This window comes from Antennarius striatus, chromosome 2 (assembly GCF_040054535.1).
Source record: "Antennarius striatus isolate MH-2024 chromosome 2, ASM4005453v1, whole genome shotgun sequence".
Lineage (NCBI taxonomy): Eukaryota > Metazoa > Chordata > Actinopteri > Lophiiformes > Antennariidae > Antennarius > Antennarius striatus.
The window spans coordinates 18,147,069-18,167,628 of NC_090777.1; the positions used below are offsets into that span (position 1 = coordinate 18,147,069).

At 42.0% G+C, this 20,560-nt stretch overlaps 1 protein-coding gene across 6 annotated transcripts in view; it reads right to left on the reverse strand.

Annotated features, from left to right (window-relative positions):
• casz1 (castor zinc finger 1) overlaps window positions 1-20,560 on the reverse strand; it is a 173,936-nt gene that overhangs the window by 35,733 nt on the left and 117,643 nt on the right. For 4 of the 6 annotated variants that reach the window (XM_068326412.1, XM_068326377.1, XM_068326405.1 and 1 more), the window contains exon 1: window positions 11,383-11,526. The exons of the other annotated variants lie outside the window; for them this stretch is intronic. In XM_068326412.1, the coding sequence (XP_068182513.1) occupies window positions 11,383-11,461 (79 nt within the window). In that variant the 5' untranslated portion in view covers window positions 11,462-11,526. Of the gene's footprint in view, window positions 1-11,382; window positions 11,527-20,560 lie in introns of those variants that run through there. 6 annotated transcript variants of the gene reach the window in all.

Below are 20,560 nucleotides of genomic sequence, written 5' to 3' on the forward strand. Positions count from 1 at the left end.
TTCTGGCTCTCCAGGGAGATGTATCTGTGAGAGAGTGTATGAGTATATGTGTGTTTCTGGGAAATCACTGAGCCATGCAGGCAAACATACACAGACACACTTGAAATTACCATGTTTTTATTTTTGCAAATTTACAACTTGCAATAAGAAAATGTTTCCTTCTGCTCCCCCTACTCCTGCATGGTAGAGAGGCTGTGGCAGCCACAAGGAAGTCAAGCGGAAAGCCACTGATGGACAACTATGCCACGACACCTAGACCCCAGCATCTGGCCCCTTTCTCATTTTTATTACACAAGAATAACAATAAGCAGGTCGCCGACCCCGCAGTGAGATTTTGCCACAGTTTTCCGATAGTCGGTGCAGCCGATGCTGAGAAATTTCCATTTTTCCGCATGCATATTTAATTGAGTTTTGTCCCAGTGGTGCGGAAATGATTTGTTTTTTGCTCTCTGTTCACTTGACTCCTCTTCGGAGTCGCTAACCCTGATTAAGATGTTCCCGTTAATTTCCCAGCGCACACCTTTTTTTTTGTGCATTAATGGTTCTGATCGTCTAATTAAAACTTCTCAGCTCGGCTGCTGATCACCGCTCGTTGTGCCTCTGACCTGAAGTTTTAATTGCCGCATCAGAAGTGATAATAATAATTTTGAGGTTCTGATGATTAAAAACAATGCCACTGCCAACTAGTTGATAGATGGGGGTTTGGGAGTGGGTACATCTGAGGAGAGGTTTATGTTGAAAAGGGATATAAAAAGGCTGTAAAGGTGGATATAAACTTCCAGAGACTGAGGGGCTGGGGGTGGGTGTGTTCTGTTAGAGACAATCATTGAGGGAAAGGGGACGGCAGCACATCTAGAAATCACCAAGTCCTGCTCTTTCTCAGAGTGCTTAAAAAGAATTGACACTAACTGATCCACTATGGAACACTTCTAACTGGGCAGGTTTGTTAGGTTGGGGAGGAGATGGAAAAAAAGATAAGGAGCATGAGAGAAAGGATGATAAAAGCACATAAAACATGTCGACAGGCCAATACCCTCAGCTTATTTTCATAAACATAATAGCGCAGTAGGCAAAGTACAATTGGCACATTGTCCATTAGTGACTGGATGGAAAAAAGGAACCTAAGCTGACTTTTCTCTATCATAAAACCTGATACTGGGAGATATATGTGACAGGTAGATTACTGTAAAAACAGGAGAGTGACTTCTCTGTGATCTTCACTTAAACTGTACTTTCACACTGTACCGTGCAAATCACACAGAGATGAAAGAAAATGATTCATGCATGAAGAAAAAAATTTTTTTACAGCCAAAAAAACTGCCACCAGTACGGGTCGGTCCTGTTTTCTTCCATTTTTAATGACTGTTTTTAAAAATATTTGTTTTTGGTTCAAATCAGGGTAACACACAACTGTATACAACACATGGGCATAAACTCAGGAGGTAGTCGTCTCCTCTTCCCAGCCCTCTACCCTCCCCCTGTCCCCCTCTCTCTCTCACAAATGTATTTTATTATTAATCAGTTGGTTGCACATCTGCCTGCTTGTTGTTTTTTCTCTCTCTATCAATAAAGCACTTATTGCTTTTAGTCTTGAGTCTGACCTTGTATGTTGTGTGCTGTCTTTCTGTGGCGCTGACCTTGAAGGACCTGTTTGGACTATCACACCTCAGCTCAGTCCACAAGCTGTTATCAAATGCAAGCCCTCAGCTAAATGCCACGCTCCCGTCACACCGCCAGGAAACACAAAGAAGATGCTACAGGACAAAGTAAAAATCAAACGGCCCCGGTAACACCCACACCCACTGCTTAGGACAACGGCTGAAGAAAACAATGTACATTTTAACACAGAAGAGGAAAGATAATGAACCTGAAGCTAATCAGACAGGAAGTTGAAATCTCAGGACAAATGAGCCCTAAAGCTTCATCACAAACAGGGTGATTATGTTGTTCTTCAGAACAGAGGACAAACAGCCTAAAATGGTCTAAGGGAGAAAAAAAATAAAAACAATATGACATGAGTGACAAGAGCCATTCTGACAGCCTCGTACAAAAACAGCCAAATTTATTGAGTTTGCTGCTTAGGGTAATTCATGGGACACACGGCCAAGTTGTTAAAATTGTACATCAAATCTGGACTCACAGCTGGCACCAGATGATGGCTTCATTTGTAAGTGTTGCGGGAGAAAGAAGTTGTCCTTAAACAAAATACACAATCACTCACACTCCCATGTTTCCACAGGCTGGAACAAGGGAAATATATTCCTGCAGCTTTATTTTGAAGCGCAGCTCCCATGTTCAGTTTCAAGACACCAGGAGTGCAATTTGATTAGCCAATCGCCATGGTAAATGAGCAGACGACCCTGCGTCCCTCCCTTATGGTTGGTGCGGCAGCAAGGCAGCATAGATAGTACGGTGGAGAAGGGGCTCAGCGGTGCACCTCTCAAGGGCCCTTGAGCTAATATCTGTACAGATTAACTGCTTCAGTTGTATTTTGGTCACGGGGATCTCTCTTCGCCTTTGTGGCTTGTTGGGAGGGAGAAGGGGAGATGTGAATGAGCTTGTGTATTGTGCTCACATGTTTGTGTTAGTTACATACTTTCTTCTACAAAGCAAAATGTGAACTGTGCTCAGCGCCTCCAGACTGATGTTGTTGGGTGATATTTGATATTTGATTTACCAGGATCTGGAAATCCACTGCTGTGTCATCCACATCCAGTGTTCTCGTTTGTCTACGTCCTTTGACTCACATTTTTTGACAGGGACGCACGATCATCAGACACCGTCTGTCCCAGGGACCCACGCTTGTACTTCTGTTCAATAAAAATATTCACAATTTTTACCATTTATCCATTTAAATTTCGAACCCGGAAATCGCCAATATGTTTCAATCAAGTCACTGGCGTGAGTTTCTCGTCAAGAGACTGACCTGCGTGATTCTGCCATATTAAAATCAACCAAACAGCAACACGACGTGTGCTCGTTTTACACGCTGCAGTGAGCGAAGAGTTAGTTAGACCCTCCAGAGCAATCATAAGCGTCCTGTTGGGTTTCTCTGTGTTTGTCTGTCTGTTAAAGCACTTTGAAATGTCTGCTGATGTGATTAAGTGCTATACAAATAAAGGTTGATTAACTGATTATCACCATGCCCCTGAAAAAGATGCAAAAATTGGAGAAAAAGCAAGTGGCAATGAGAGCTTTCTTCCAAAAAAACAAAATATTAGAGGAACACTTTTTAATCAGTGGATAGCAACCTATCAGTCAAACTTCTGCGATATTGATTTGGTCAGTTAAGTAGCAGAAGAGGTTGTTAATCGGTTTCAGCTGCTTTGTTGTTAATGAAATCGCACAACAGGTGCATCCGAGGGGCAACAATGAGACGGCCCCCAAAACTGGAATGATTTTCCGGGTTCATGCAACTGATACTTTTTTTTCCCTCCTCATCTCTTTTGGATAATTTTTATTGACTGACTTTCTACTGCTGTAGTTTTTCATTTGGCTTGGATCAACATCTCTGTTGATAGCTACTTACCGTATAGTCCTACCTACCCACAAATTTGTCTTGAAGCGCATCCCAGGGATGCACTACTTTCTTGAGGTAAAATGAACTCTGCCCATCTTCTTGCCATTGCAGCCCCATCCCCACCCCAGCTCTCCAAAGAACACACACACACACACACACACACACACACACACACACACACACACACACACACACACACACACACACACACACACACACACACACACACACACACACACACACACACACACACACACACACACACACACACACACACACACACACACGACAATCCTCCAGGGTAAACTCAGCACACGCTGCTCCATTAGTTATCAATTAAGTCTGGAAATCTCCACCTGGCTTCCACACACAGACAAAGCCGACGCGCAGTACCCCGCTCATCTGCAAGTGGAGGAGACTGTACCTTTATATAAAATTTCCATGTATTTTTTTTTTTATTATTGTGAAAGTGAGATGGCGCGGTTGTACATCCAATGCGAGTGGCACTTTTGTCCATGAGGTTAACCTTGATATGAGGCCCTGTCAGGCCAGATAATGTCAATCAATGACAAGCCCTCACAGATAACCCCTAATGTGAAGCCTAAAAAGCAAAGCTGTTTAGATCTTTAGACATGCCCCCTTTCACCAGCATATGAATTGCACTACAAGGAAATGAGCTGTGGCATTTCTTTAATAAGACTCTTAAGACATTTTGACAGCATATAAAACACTATGCCGTTGAAAAAATTAAATAATGCCCTTGCTGACATAGCCTGCTCAAACAAGGCAGGGCTGATGAACAGATCCAAATCCAAGTGAAGTGGAGGAAAGGAAAAGACATGTAGGAAGGGGGGAAAGGAAAAAGGGGTGGACCTTTCCCCTTATTTTTTTTTCTTCTCAAGCTACCAGGACTCCTTAATTGATTTCCAAGGTTACGTTTCAAATTTGTTTTTCAGATACGGGGGCCTCAAGAATGAGAGTCAATATTTTTGAAGCAATTTTCCTAAATTCAGCCCAGCTCAGAATGTTACGGTCAGATCTCACTGACCTTCTGACCCCTTCCATCTCCTGCTTCTTCTCCCTTTGCTCGTCTACTCTCCCTCCTTTAAAAGAAAGAAGGAGGTGACATTTACCCCCCCAAAAAGCTTGTATTTCCAGACAGGATGCCTGCGCTGACAACATCGATCCCTTGCTGCCATTAAAAAAAATTTGCTCCGCCTGACAGACCTTTCCTCTTTCAGAATTTACATGCGGTAGAGTGAATCACAGGTGCCCGATAAAATGTCAACCCGCGCAGATTCTATATTCCCCCAAAATGATCCACAGATCACTGTGAACTGCTGCTATTTCAACCCCTTAAATCACAATTTCAGCATTAACTCTTTTCTTCTGATGATGCACAATTAAATTTTGATCAGAACACATTCTTTGTGGTTCCAAGAGAGGAAGTGATGAGAACGAGTCTTCCTGCTTCTGGGATTTGCATGTTTTAGAACCTGTGGCAGTGACTGCCAGAACTTTAGATTTACTTTTTCTGATGAGCAGGATGACAGCGGCAGCAAGGGTTCAAGCGATCTATGATGTGTGCCCGTGCGTGGGGAGTGTGCAATGCAATGCACATATGTTAAGTGGCGGTAATCAATATTAAATGTGTGTTTGTGGAGTATCGCGTCCTCCTTCTGCTCTACCTGGAAGCAGGGTCCTGTCATTTGTTAAGAAACAAATGACATATTTTTTAAGTAGTGGTCTCCACTTATAGAATATTTTACAGATTTACAAACCCTCCCATAATCTGAATTTTACTTTTTTAATCCTATATGCCTAGCATGTACAGGACACATACCTATATCAATTATTGGGCAATGTTAACTCGTCAACTAAGGCCACTTTTTTCCAGATTTTGCCATATACCCTCCTGTAGCTGTTATGTAACAATCCACCAATGTAATTTTCTGTTTAAATTTATCTTTTGGTTTTTATTTATTTTTTGTTGTTGGGTTTTTTGTTTGTTTGTTTGTTTGTTTGTTTTTTTATGTTTTTGTTGTTGTTGTTGTTGTTGTATGTGTATTTGTATATTTGTCTGACAGGCTCACCTCTATCTTGCACATGATTTGTCTTACTATAATGAATTTGTGAGCCCGTTAGGTCAAAGGAAGGGGAAGGGGAAGGGGCGGTTGGATGGATGGGAATTTTCCTTCTCTGATTTACATGTTGTACAAATTCTCTTTGCATAACTTGGAAAACTAATAAAAATACCTTGCACAAAAAAAAGAAATGAATGACAGTTTAAATTGAGGAAAAACTGATCCACAAAGAAGATTAACTCAGGATTGCATCAGCAATAGCACGTAAAGTGTGCGTGACCAAAAAGTTCACTTTTCACCTGAAACAGAAACATTCTCTGGGAGTTAAGTAACGGTAGAAATGCGCCATAAGTGAATTGGAAGGTAAGATAAAACAACATTCACAAAAAAGAAAAATGAAAAGCGAGCTTGAAACAATGAAAGAATTGCTTTGTAGGAAAAAAAATGCTGTCTATTTTTGTATACTAAACGGAGTGCTGCCAAGTTGACTCAAACAAATAAACTTGCTTTTGATAAAACCACACCGACTACTTTTGCATTCTACACCAAACCCACTTTGTTTCCTGCATCTTTATCTTCATGACTTGCCACATTTGTGAGAAGGCACTCGCTAAATTGTCGAGCACAAACAACTGAAGTTCTTCAAACGGCGCAGTGTCGGTGGCTTTAAATGTAATTTTATTTGAAAAGTGACAGGTTAAGCAAAGCCTCAGAAGTGAACATGGAGTGCTTGCCTATTTGCGCTGTATCCAGCTGCCAGTTTTACATTCCTCCAACATTAATATTCCTCTTATTATTATTTTAAAGTGAAAACGGATACTCTGTTGAAGTGCCAATCTGATGAATTACGGGAGCAGATTGCTGCTATTAATTATTAAAACCTATTTTATAAATATTCAGGTCTGTCATGCATCTAATAATGAACGCTTTAGAGGAGGTTACTTCCCGTGCGCATCCTAATGTGTCACACTTTAATCACACTCGTGTCAGTGAGTGCTGAGTTTGAAACTGCCAAAAAAATCTACCAAATCAAGGAAACTCAGCTGGCCCACGACTGTGCTCATCACAACTCTGTCATTCCTGCTGTGTTGCATGATCCAGGTTTGTCTTCTTCCCCACCTAAAGATGTGGTGAACACCTCTCAGCTCCTCATTGCATTCTTACCGTGGTAATTTGAATGGAGAATAATGCATCGGCAGCACGCTACCCTTCTGGACACACCTAGTCCCAGCGCTACTGCTGCCATATGCTGTGTTGATACATATTCATAACACTTTCTTGTGTGTTGTGCGTTGGTGTGCAATGAGGCTTAAGTGAGTGTCTCACTACTTCAAATGGGAAGAGGAAAAAAGAAAAGAAAATGCACAAAGAAAGTTGATCTGCTCTTCCCCCCTTTCGCCTTCCTTTTTCTTCCTCCTTCCTCTGAAAGGGTGGGAGCTGATGGGTGATCTGATTGCTCGTGCGAGGACGAGCGAGAGGATGTGGAGTTTCAGGATTTCCTCTGAGAAGCTGTGAGAGGTGGTAACTCTCAAAAATGGTTGGATAAAATGTGCTGTCAGGTGCGTTGAATAGTCTCACAGGTAGGACAGGAGTCACCAGCACTACAAGCCGGCCTCTGTGTGCCTTGGCAGTGTATGCACATGCTGCACAGAGCATTCACACACCCAGATAGAAACACACACATTGAAGCACTCTAAGATTAACGCTGTCAGAGCTACTATGATACCCCTTCATTATCTGCACACGGGGCCTCCTTCATGCTCTTGCTTGCCTCACTGTCCTCTCCTCTGCTTCTCTATGGAGGTAGTAATTACTGAAGTTAACATTTCTTGTTCTCTGTGTCTCCAGCTACTCTCCACTTCCCCGTTATTTCTCACTTTTTGAGAAGCACTCTCAAGTGCCATGCCAGCATTTTGGCAACTGGAGATGTGGCTGAAAGTATGCCAATAGTGATGGCAGTACCAGTGTGACTCACTGTGTATGTGTGAGTGCTCCTTTATGAGATTATTTCGTGCCCAGCTGATTTGCAATAAAGGCACAGTGTGGTGGCCAGATACAGATCAGTGCTCTGAGTCAAACACTGAGAGAAATGCTTGATGTGCCATTACAGAATCAGTTGTGCTATACATTGTTGTTTTAACAGGCTAAGATCAGAGAGATGCTCCTGCTTGCAAGGCGTATTTCATTGCCAACAATGCTCTTACTCTTTGGCTTTCTTCTTCCTCTCCCACTGGAACTATGGCTTTATCAAAGGTGAAAGCTTGCTAAGGCGCATTTTCTCAAATGTCTTCTTCAGCATGCCATTTCCCAAGACACTCTTGGTAAACGTCACTCATAAAAACCTGGGAAGATTTGATGGCGAGATCAAAAAGAAATGAAGGACAGCAAGGAGAGTGGGGAGATGCGGATGAAGCAAAATTAGTGATACTCTCCTCCCTCAATCCAGCATCAACTTCTGGTGAGGGTAATTCCTCAGAGTGGGGCCTGTGATTTCGGAAGCAAATAGAATAAAATGCCGGATGTTGCCAGGAGACATCAAAATGAGCAGTTGTAATTTTGGTGGGTGTTGAGATGTTGACGAAGAGAAGAAAACAGAAGATATCTGCAGGGTGCTCACAACCGATGCTTGAACCATGCCAAAAGGACTGTTCCCCTCTTAAAAACGCCATCAGATCAGTGAAAAGACCTGAGCCTTGCTGTTAATATCACACTTTTCTTCTGCTCAAAGGGAAGGTCCTAATAAAAACTTTTCTGAAGAAATGGAGGGTGTCAACAGGTGTCTTGAAAGCAGGAAGTTTATATCGTTTGCCTTACAGAGAGCTTTTGAGACAGAAATGTTTCATTCTTTGGAGACCTGAAATATGTTTTGACACAGGGAGAAAGATGTCTGCATTTTCTCCAATGTTGTTCTCATTCATTCTTGTAACATTAGTCTCACTCTGAATTGGCCTTAAGGAGATTAGGCTGGCTCACATTCAAATGCACATTTTTTCGAAAACCCACTCCACGAGTGGGCCAAGGAACTCAACCTGGTGAGACAACAGTCAGAAAAAACTCCATCTAGAATAAATCAGCTGGGAAGAGACAAAAGGGACAGAGAGGAACAGTGAGAGAGCGAGGCTGAGGTAAAAGACAAACAAGTGTTGGCTCTGCTATATGAGTTTAGTTAGCTAGAGAGTTAGCGCATGAGTTATGGCTAGTGAAGGGCTGAGGGATGCTGTATTTATGAGGGGACTGAGTGAGTGTTAAATCCCTGGTAAGAAATAAAGTCGTCCCTGAGCGAACAAGGGAAACATTTCACTCAGTCAAAGAGGTGCCTTGAAAAAAATGAAAGTCATCTCTCTTACAGGAGAAGCACTATTTCGTATCCCCCAAAATTGCTTTATTCCTTAAAAACGCTATAGATCACATCCAAATGGATTGAATCTCATATTTGAATTGAAAGGAGGATTCTCTGTGTGCATAATATCGAGGGTGTTCATGGGCCAACAAAAGGGAAAGAATTTGATTCTTCTAAAATTACATGCAGATTTTCTGAGGGATCTTTGGCAATGGGGGGCTGCCAAAACATACACTGCACTTGTTGCAGTGCAAAGGTTCATTCAAGACAGGTTTCCACTGAGGTTTACTCAGGAAAAAACCATGTTTTCAGTTCAAATATTTGAATTTAGCTATTTAAACGAATCTAAACCTCAATCCATCTGTCTGTCAATGGAAATCCAAACAACTCTGCTTTAAATTTATTTTTCTTTGCAAACAAATTGTGATGTTAAATGGAGTTAAGGCTCAAGGCAGAAACAAAGGAGGGCATATGGCCAGGGGAGAGAGAGGAAACGCTTCACATTGCACTTTGTGCGCATCAAACTCTAACTCAAACCTCTCTCCCAACCCTGCAGTGGTAATAACAATTATTACTTAAAAAGACTATATTTTTGCATTAACTTAAAAGGCTATATCTTTTTCTTCCCCTTCAGCCTGTGCAGCCTCACTTACCCTAAGTATCTTCATAAATCAGCAGTTACTGTTAACATGTACTCCACAATTCAGTCATCAATCTCCTACCAGGTCAGAGTGAAAACAGAGGGGGAAATGTCTGCTTAGTAAAATGTCTCTCTTGTGAACGCTGCTACTTGCCACCCACTACTCACACACATACACACACACACACACACACACACACACACACACACACACACACACACACACACACACACACACACACACACACAATATGCATGTAGAGCAGTGGTGTATACACACACTACTTAAATAACAAACACACATGACCGCCACACGGCAACGAGTCCAATGGGACACGGGACTGGCTGCCAAATCACCACAACAAGCCAGATTCTATTCTTGCTTCACTTTTCACTAGAACTGATTTCATTTGATAAAAAACAAATAAACAACTGACACGAAATCTGAGTTGATCAACTCCTGCCCCGTCTTTTCCTTTTATACCAGATATGTGGGCCTAGACAAGAAATATCAGGCCCGAGCTGCAGCGTTAGGCTGAGGAATACACACACGAGTAGCAACTCGTGTAAATCCATGTTTATGTTCACAGACACAGTATTTATTTAACAAAAAGGAGAAAATCTAATTGAACATGAGGAGGATTACTCCTCTCATCAGTATTTCTCCACGAGAGAGAAAAGGACACTTTAGCCTTTGTTCAACAGTCACTGTTTACATCTGTGAAGTAGAAAATCCCTCCAATGACAAACATCTCAATCACAACATCTGTATCTAAACAACTAAATCTACACCAACAGTACAAATCACCACGTGTCTGTGTGAGACATTAGCGTGCCAGGATTTTAGGTGCTTTTAAATGTTACTATTTTCATCCCAGGTAGTGGTGTATGTATAGCATAATGCCTTTCACTTTAAAGTCAAGTTAAATACTTGTGTAGCACTTAATCGCTTTAACAGTCTGAAACGGTCTCATATGAATAACAAATATTTGCTAAACATAGTTCTGTTGCTACGTTGTGAATGTAATTTAAAATTAGTGGTTGTAAATAGTCTGTAGATTCTTTACTTATAGAAGTAGCAACAGCGATATTTTAAAAATTGTAGTTAAATTGAAAGTTCAAACTTTAATGCAAAATAATAAAACATTAGCTGAAAAATAAATAACTTTTTTTCTTTTATGCCTCTATTTCCCTGAAATGGAATAAAAATTTAAAGTCGGGCGGTATATAAAGGTAGAAGTACTCCAATAAAATGTATTTGGGATATTGGAGTAAATATATTTACTTTTCACCTCTGAATGCCATTAATTAAATAAACTTAAATAAAAAGTAAAACCGAGGAAGGCTTTAGGACAAGAAGTCAACAAGAAAACTTTTAAGGAAGCAGCACACCATTAAAACTAATTAACCACACCACTGATACCCACTGCTAAAAGTACAAATATGCATCTGTAATTAAAAAATACATTTTTCCAGAAGGTAAACATCACACCTGCACATTTCCTAACTCTCTTCTTCACATACACACACAGACATACACACACTCACACTTTGACACCACCCACCAAATTACTACACATGCGTGCCTGACTCATGCCAACTGCAACTAGTAGCAAACTCGTTCACCTCGAGGTAGCACTCAACTCCTCTGTTGAGTGTGTGTGTGTGTGTGTGTGTGTGTGTATCAGAGAGAGAGAGAGAGAGAGAGAGAGAGAGAGAGAGAGAGAGAGAGAGAGAGAGAGAGAGAGAGACAGGGAGAGAGAGGGGAGAGGGAGAGGAAAGTGTGTGTGAGTCTTACCTGGCAGCAGACCGCCCTCTGCGCTCTGTCTCACCTCTCCCTCCTGCCCTGGAAGAATTTTCTCCATAAAGCAAGGCATTTTCTCCTCAACTGCTCTCTGTCGAGGCTCTGATCTCTCTCTCTCTCCCCCTCTTCCTCTGTCTCTCTCTCCCTCCCTCTCTCCTTCTCACTCCTTTCCTCTATCCCACTCTGTCCTCCTCTCTTGCTGTTTGTCTTTCCTCCCTCCTTACCCTAACCCTCTCCCCTTCCCTCTCCACTCCCTCTCTCCCTCCCTCATTCTACGAGCACAGATGTCAAGGCTGAGTTTACCCACTTTACCAGTAGGGGTCCTTCATCGCCCTTCTCCATCCCACAGCCACATGGGGGAAGAAAACACACACTTGCACACAGACGTACACGCACAGGCCCAGGAAGGAGAGAGCCATTTAACGGGCACCCTCCTGTCACGGCTACAATGAAAGCCCTGTGCCGGGCAGCACGGCTGTATGAGCCGTGTGTGTGTGTGTGTGTGTGTGTGTGTGTGTGTGAGAGAGAGAGAGAGAGAGAGAGAGAGAGAGAGAGAGAGAGAGAGAGAGAGAGAGAGAGAGAGAAAGAGAAAGAGACAGGTGTGAAGTTGGTGACGTGCACAGGGAGCTGGCCCTCGGCCTTTTCCAGCCTTGTTTGGCAAAGCTTAGTCCTGGCTCCTGGTCACTGAAGTTCACAGCAGTGCCTCACCCACACACACGCACACACACACACCCACACACACACACACACACACACACACACACACACACACACGCACACACACACACACACACACACACATACAGGCACACACACAAAAAACATTCGAACACAGATTGACTTACAGTGTGGCTCTCACAACCACCAGCTAGAGAGAGCGAGAGAGAGATTGTGGGCATGGACAAGTAGACACACTCCCACACACACACACACACACACACACACACACAACAGTCACACACACGCGGAACAACCACCGCTGTTTGCTACTGCTACTGGTGACAGTGATAACATGTGCTCTGTGCCCTATGTGTGCGTGTCAGTAAATGTGCATGCACACACAAACAGATCATTCATACACAAACACACAGCAGCTCTCGTCTTTCAGGTCTCAGTTCTATCTTTATAGCTGTTTTTTATATATTAAAAAAAACAGTTTTCATTGACACTTTCGTGTTAGATTTGAAGGCTCTCGGTGAACAGTGGGGAATTTTTAGTTTCTCTCCTACTTGTGGGGCACTTTTCACATTGCAATATGAGAATAGGAGAATATTAGCTGTCCTGTTGAAGAATGTCAGATCCCTTTTTTCCTGTTTCCCTTGTGAAAAAAGAGAGGGAAGTCCAAAGTCTGAATATGACCTTGATTATCTTTTGTAACCAACATCATATTATCAGCTGAATCAAATCAGAAATGTGAGAATATGAGTGAGACGCTGTTTAAATGTAGACTGGAGACTGTGAGTTCAATTTAATGGTATATTAAGCAACAAATAAAAGCTGATTAAGTTGAACACTATGTGGAACTTGATCCCACATTTTTATCAAACATTGCCCAACATTTATGACAGTTTATATTGCAGTAAAGTTGTGATTCACACCAGGATCCTATGCTGTTAAAATACATACAAGAACAGTAATTATCAGGCCATGTTTTGCGTGAGGACTTGTTTTTCCATTTATTGCTGCCTGGAACAGGATAAGAGTATCTACACTCAAGATGTGATATCCCGGACCTGCTGTTGGTATCATTTGAATAGAGGGCGGATCACCTTTATTTGAGTCAAACAAAGCCTTCTAATGACACAAAAATTGTAGTCACTGCCTGACAGACAAGGCTCCAACGCCCAAGCAGACTACCTTCAAAACATTGACAAAGGGTAATAAAGAAAATAGGATGTAAAAAAAAAGCAGGATACGGATGTTAAATAAAGCCGCCAGAAAGTGTACATATTAAAAATCCTGATAAGCTACTCAGGAGAACAGACTCGTATTGTTAACATCAGTTGCAAATCTCCTCGGACAGCAAAAATGAAGTCAAACACAGGTTTTTTTGTCATATAAAAGGAATGTCATTTATATTTACAGGAAATAAAAATGATGCATTCAATCATTATTCACTTGCTCTTCTAGCTAGAAGGCAGCCCCTGTATTAGATATTAAAGGAGTGGCACAAGGACAAGTAAAACATACCTTAAATAGACTCCAAATGAAGTCACTTAACACCCACTCGCTTCCCTCACCACCCCCTGCTCTGTCTGTCTTCAACAGAAAAAGCCTGTGTTTGACTATCTCCCTCTCAGGTTCGTAGTTGTTTTTGCTTCTTAAACAGGCACCTCGCCTGTCACGGCGCAGGAACGAGTGCATTCCCCTTAAATGGTTCCTTTTGACAACTGATCTGTAAATACAGCCGGATCTGCAACTTCCCACTTTGTCTCACAGCACCTTCTCCCTTCATGTCTTTGCTCTCCCTGCCTCTGCCCAAACTCCTGCCAGAACCCCACCCCCCACCCCCCAAAAGGATGCAACACACACACAGACACACACACTGAAACGCAACCATACACACATCCCCCCACATCCCCCTCCCAACTTCCCCAACTCCATTCCCTCTGCCTCTATAAAAACACAAATATGCCATAACTCAGGCAGCGCTGCCACATAGCCTCCATCTTGCCCTGTACCAGGGAGGGGGAGGCCTCTCAGGAAGGTCACCAACAAATGGCTTTCCGATTCACTGCCCCTGAAATAATTTTGTGTATTAAAACCTGAATCTGCACTTTCTGGCCTGAAAGCTTTTCTAATTATTCCCGTGTCCTTGGAACAGACACAGATCCTTCACACACTGGGGGAAACAAGCTATAGAGCAACCACTACAGCCACAAACACCCCTTCACCTCCCTCCCTCTATCCCTCCGTCTCCCCACCTCCTCTGCTCTGCTTCCCTCTCCTCTCCCCGCTTTACAGCCTCCCCCCTCCCCAATCTGTTTTCAAAGCGTGTCTGTCCTTTATTAAATTGTTTTCTTTTCCACATTATCAGTTGCCATGGAGACCTCATCTCTCGGATTATTTGAATTTCATTATATCTATTGATTTGGGAGCATTTCATCTTTTTTATTGTTTTTCTGTCAATTTTCGAAACGAATAACCATCTAATTTGCGTCAGCGCTGATTACGTTCGTCCCTCAATAGAGGTCGGCAGCTGCGCCGGGGAAACAAATCAATGGAAAAACATCATAAAACTCGAAAGTACAATCAACCAGGATATGGGTGACATTCCATGGTTGCTGAAACGAAGTCATCAAAAAATATATACTTTTTTTCCTGCGCCTCTGCATGTGTGGGGGTGTAGTGAGGAGGACACATATGTGTCTGAGCAGATATATTACTATATTTCAGCAGATAATATACTATGGTAAATTTCCATACTGATAACAGCCCCTCCCTACCTTACCAAAACAAAAAAATGCTTACTGTATCTAAATAATTTATGCTATTTTAGCATTTATATATAAATTTTTTAATAAGCCGCTTGGAGCAAAGTGGCCATTAACAAAACACACAGCTGTCCAATGGGCTAAACCCAACAGATCAATTGTGCATTTTTATGACATGATAAAATGCTTTTAAAGCAATTTACAGAAATATGGAAAAAAATGACTTCATGGGCTTCATTTATTCATAGGGACAAATTAGAAAAAAAAAAAAGTCTTACAAAAGCCAGACAGGCGAGATCGTCCTGGTCCTAACTGGAACGGACTTGCTGCCCTCTCCGCAAGGACATAAAGTTTCATTACTGATGCACGCAGTCAAAGGCAATTTAGCAAACACAGTGTGCAAAAGAAAACATCAGCATATTGCAAGTGTTCCTGTATTAGGCGGACCTTGCATGTTGTTTTCCAATTTTGATTCATTTTTGTGGGGGCAGGGTGTGGGGGTGATGGATTTTTTTCCCTCCCCCTGCCCAGTGTCACCGTGACCCAAAGTCAAGGGGAGGTAGCCTCAGTGCCGCCTACTTTCTGGCCCACAAAACAAAACCAAATCATGTGGAAGACAATGAGGGCCTAGCAGCAGGACATTCGTGTACACACACCATCAGATGTACCGTGATATACGGCACATGATACCAGGACTCCTGTGAGAAACAGGCCCACAAATATTTCACTGAATCTGATCATTTAGCACGCACGCGCACGCACGCACTCACGCACGCAAGCACGCACGCACGCACGCACACACATTATGCATGGGAGTATGGATGGGAGGGGGTACGCTGGGCCATTTGGAGGCTAATCTTGTTTCAAAGCATCCTCTCTTCATGTGCCGACAATGTGCCTGAGCTGCTGTACAAAACGCTGCTGAAGGCCCCATGTTTGCAACACATGTCAACATTTGACAAAGCATTACTTCTCTCCCCAACAATATTCTGCTGCTCAGGCCTCTGAAATGAGGGCGCTAACAAATTAGCTTTTTATGTTTATTTGCGTGTGGGTGTGTCAGAGGGGGAAGCAAGGGAGATCTCATTTTCTAACGCACCAGTTCTCAACGGAAAGAGGGAGAGGGAGAAAAAAACAAAGAAAAAAGGAGGGAAAAGAAGGAGAGGCTGGATGTTTTGGAGTCACGATTCTTCTTCTGATTGCCCTAGCTGTCTCCGTTGTACAAAACATGACCCTCCCCTCCCTCAGCCACGACAGAAACACGGGCGACTGGATAAACACTATTTTATGCAGCGACTAGAGGAATTGTCAGACAGTAATTACAGTCTTCCTCACACCCCAACAAAACTGTACTGTACAGACTCTTCCTTTGACACCAAACTGCAGTAGCATGTGCCATAAAACTGCAGGTGTGTGACATGTTTGTCAGTGCTTCTCCCAACTAAATAAATATAAATATTAGACCCTGTGACAACAGTGAATTGCTCTCTGCCGCTTTCAGCGATGTGTAACTAATCTGTGTCTGAAAGAGGACTTGTTGTGCGGGCGGATAATGTTATCATGTGCAGTCAAACGTTGCACTGGATGGCTTTGTGGTGGAAGTTCGGTGATTTTTTTTCTGCCACCCTAGCAGTTTGCACTTTCCTCTTCTCCGTGTAACAAAAATAACAAGGTTGTGTCCCAAACTAAACATTCCCACACAGTGGCTGGTAGCCCACTGTGTCTCTGACATCAACATGGCCAGAACAAAGTCAGTCCTGATGTCTGAAAGACACCCAGAGTTGTGGTGCGGACAAATTTGTTCAATCAGTGAGTCACTTTGCTCACGTGAAGTTGAAACGGCAGAAAATTTGGAAACTAACATCACTTGTACATCAATCAGTTACAAGTTGGTGATAAGAGTGGAACACTCATGCACTCTTACTCTACACTGATTCATCCGGTCAGGCCGTGCCCCAAACACGGTGCAGTAAAGCATGCTGTCAATGTCCGAGCTCTAAAAAGCACAATTACAGAGGACCTCGACTGAATAATTTAAAGAGCATAATTATTGACCTCTATCCAAATTCCTCTGAAAGGTACATTAAGATATAGAAAAGCACTGGAGGTGGAAGTGGAACTAAGGGAGTGTGTCTCCCCAGGCCTCCTTAATGCACTCTCCTGCTGTACTCTAACTTCCTGTGGACCCCTAATGTGCCCGCTGCTTGCTGGCCTGATGAAGACTATGGTTAATGAGGCCCCTGTTTCTGAAATGAAAGATCTCTGAAACCATCAAGATGCATTACTATCAAGCCACCACCCCCCGCAAAACCACACCTATACACAAACATACACCGCTGCTATCAGCACACACACACACACACACACACACACACACACACACACACACACACACACACACACACACACACACACACACACACACACACACACACACACACCAGCCCTTAACATCCCGTCTCTTCCCTTCCCTGCCTTTTTTTTTGTGCCACCATGGGACAGGTAGGCTGCAATATTTTGGAGAAGGAGCCGAGGTTTTTGTTGTTGTTGTTGATTTTTTTAGGTCGGGGTGCAGTGGGAGCTAATCAAGAGAAAATTAAAAATTAAAAGTCACTTTTCTCAAATTTTTCTGTTTTGGTGTGACTGTAAGTAACACAGCACAGCATCACAAGTGTGGGCGCGCGTGCGTGTGTGTGTGTGTGTGTGTGTGTGTGTGTGTGTACTGGGGGGTCACTGAGAGTTAGCATAAGGCTTGGGGGAGGATACAACGAGATGAGACCTTTTTAATTAAAAGAAAATATTTGTGTTTGCATACTATTGTGGTTGAGACCTGGGACGATTCTGTGAATTCTGGTTGCTTTAATTCTCCTCTTGAAAGTCATCTGAGGTATTTAAGTTCCTCCATGCTTACATGCATTTTTAAAATTTCAAACAGTCATACATTTTTAAGTAATATTTATATAAGTTAAGTAATTAAGTAGATGTGTTTTTATTTTTCCTGAGATGAGAAAACAAAGAAGAAATTCCTTTAGGACGGACTTTATTTATTTATCGGTTACTTCTGTCTCTGCTGTGGTTTTACCAGGAGGGATAGAGGGCACTGAAATAATTAGGCGACTTCTGCAACATCCTGAATGCCAAGGACAGGTGGATTAAAGTATTAAAACAATCGCATTTCAGTCTTGAAATAGTCCTGTGCACGACTCAGCACCATCCACATCCGTTCAAGTTCAGCTGCCAGCTCCATAACGCCACAGGAGAGGGATAGAAAAAAAAGCCCAATCCCATTAGCTACGTACATGCATCTCAGCAGACCTGCTTGAAACGTGAGCAAATCTTAGAGATGATTATCCCCCAAAGCCCTCAGATGATAATACATAATCGAACACTGCAGAAGATTTCTCTGATAAGAAAATATTTAACCTTCTGGGGTCTTTTCTTGATTTTTAAATATCTTGTTATTTTTATCTTTTTGAGGTACTTGCCTAAGAGTAAATACTTTTTTTTACAATCACAGGTTGCGACAAAGTCTAATCTTTCTGTAAAATGAGAATCCCATGTAGTCCTAGAGCAATGCATCAAGAGGTAATTTCAAAAAATAAAAAGTTGAATTCGAATTATTCTGAATCTTTAGTGAAAACACATCTTTTCACATATAAGAGAATTGTTTTGGTGCTTGAATTTAATTTTCCAAACTCTTAAATTTACAGTCAGCACAACATGTAATAAAATGATACACAAATATATAATACATGTCTAAAATGTATTGTATAAATATTATTTTGTGAGTAGATTTGTCGTCGCATCACTTTCACTGAATTATAAGAGTGTAAAAAAATATTTCAAACTACTTATGACACTTGATGTTTAATGTATAAGGGGTAAATGATGAAAACAAATGCCTGTTTTGAAACAAATATTTATTTATACAATCAAAAAACACTAGTCAAAAAACACACATGAATCCACAAAGCTACACGTGAGTAGGTTTGTGGTGATGAGTGCGCTGAGCTCACTCCTCTGCACCCTAAAGGTGGCTGAGTTACTCATAGAGAGAAAAATGTGAGAGAATGGAAAGATTCCAGCTGCATTGGAACCACATTTCAATGACATTTTATGAAAAGGATATTATTAGAAACATTGAAGACAAATGCTGAGACACATTTGGTTCTTTTTAAAGTGCAAGCAAAGAGAGATTCTTTGCCGGTTTAAAAAACATTTAAAATATGGTGATTCTCATTTTTATATATTTTTTTTATCCGAGACTGTTGGAATAAAAGTCTACAATAAAAAAGCTGCCTCTCCTGCAAAAATGTTTAAAATATCAACTATAATATTAGTGTGATGAAATAAATTACTCTTCTAATTTTAAAGACGCTTGTTACATTATATTAAAACATCAATTAAGGAGTTCATTACTAACATGAAGATTTTATCTAACTACTAAAAGAGATAGCAGATTTATTAATAAACTCAGCAAAACCTTTTCAAAATAAATCACTCACCTACAAATCCCTCCTACCATATTTACCAAATATGATAAAACACAAATATATGTACATGCAGTTGTGATACATGTAGCATACAGGTTGCATTAGGAGTGAAAAGAGACTCTTTTCTAAAAACGGACAATAATTAAGGTGAGCTGTTCAATGAAGTCTAAGCCTCTTAGCCCACCACCTGCCATCTGTGGCTCCGATACAAGAGCTTGTGAGGTTCGTTCTTTCATCATCTGTGAGGAACAGGGAAGAAATAAGTGGCATCTACTGTACATCATGAGTCAAAGTACCACGGTTTGTTTTCTGTCTATGACAAAAACAAACAGGAAGTGGAAAGATGAGAGAGGGGGAGAGAAAGAGAAACCTGTGCCCTTCAGTCTCCCCCCAATAAAGACGCTCTTAACCAGGTCTGACAGCTGACAGCTCGCTGGCAATTGGGGTCAGTTAAAGGAAAAGTAGCTCAAGTTTTGTTGGGGCTTTTGCTTCAGAGATGTTCAGGAGCCACTGCCCACCGCAGCATCAAAGGGGATTATAGGGACAGGGCCATCTGTTGGCAGAAAAAACGTGAGCCCTTTTATGTTTTGCCCTATAATGTGAGTGTGAGCGTGTGTGTGTGTGTGTGTGTGTGTGTGTGTGTGTGTGTGTGTGTGTCTGTGTGTGTTAGACAAAGATGGTGAGAGGGAAAGACACTGAATCCCTCTTGTGACTGTACTTTTAACTTAAAGGTCAATGGAGAACGGGGCTTCAGCTAACACCCGGGCAGAGGACTGGTTTTAATCTGGGCTGGTGGCACCAAAGGTTAAACCCATGACAGGCAGGGCATCACTATCACTTGGTGACCTGGACTAAAGGCTAGGTCTGTACCAGTCAAACACTTACGTGTCACTGCAGTTGTTGCCGAAGGATACAGCCATCTCTATGCCGAGCATTAGCTGACTGTTTCCTTTGGGATTAATAAAGTACCAATCTATCTATCTAAAAACAGGATCCTACTGTACACATGGATTGTGTCGTCTGTTATTCAGACAACACAAACATTCTTTTGCGCTGTGTTTATTGGCACCCTGTTAATGTTGTTCCCGTTCACCTTTCTAAATGATTTTGTGTGCTACTCGTGGCCTCCACCTGGATGCGTTTTCTCTTTGATAGTCTGCTGCCTTTTAGCTGAACTGCCCAATGGCTGACCTAATGCCGACACTTATTTTCAGCACTCTTAATTGTCGTTTAATCACATATCAA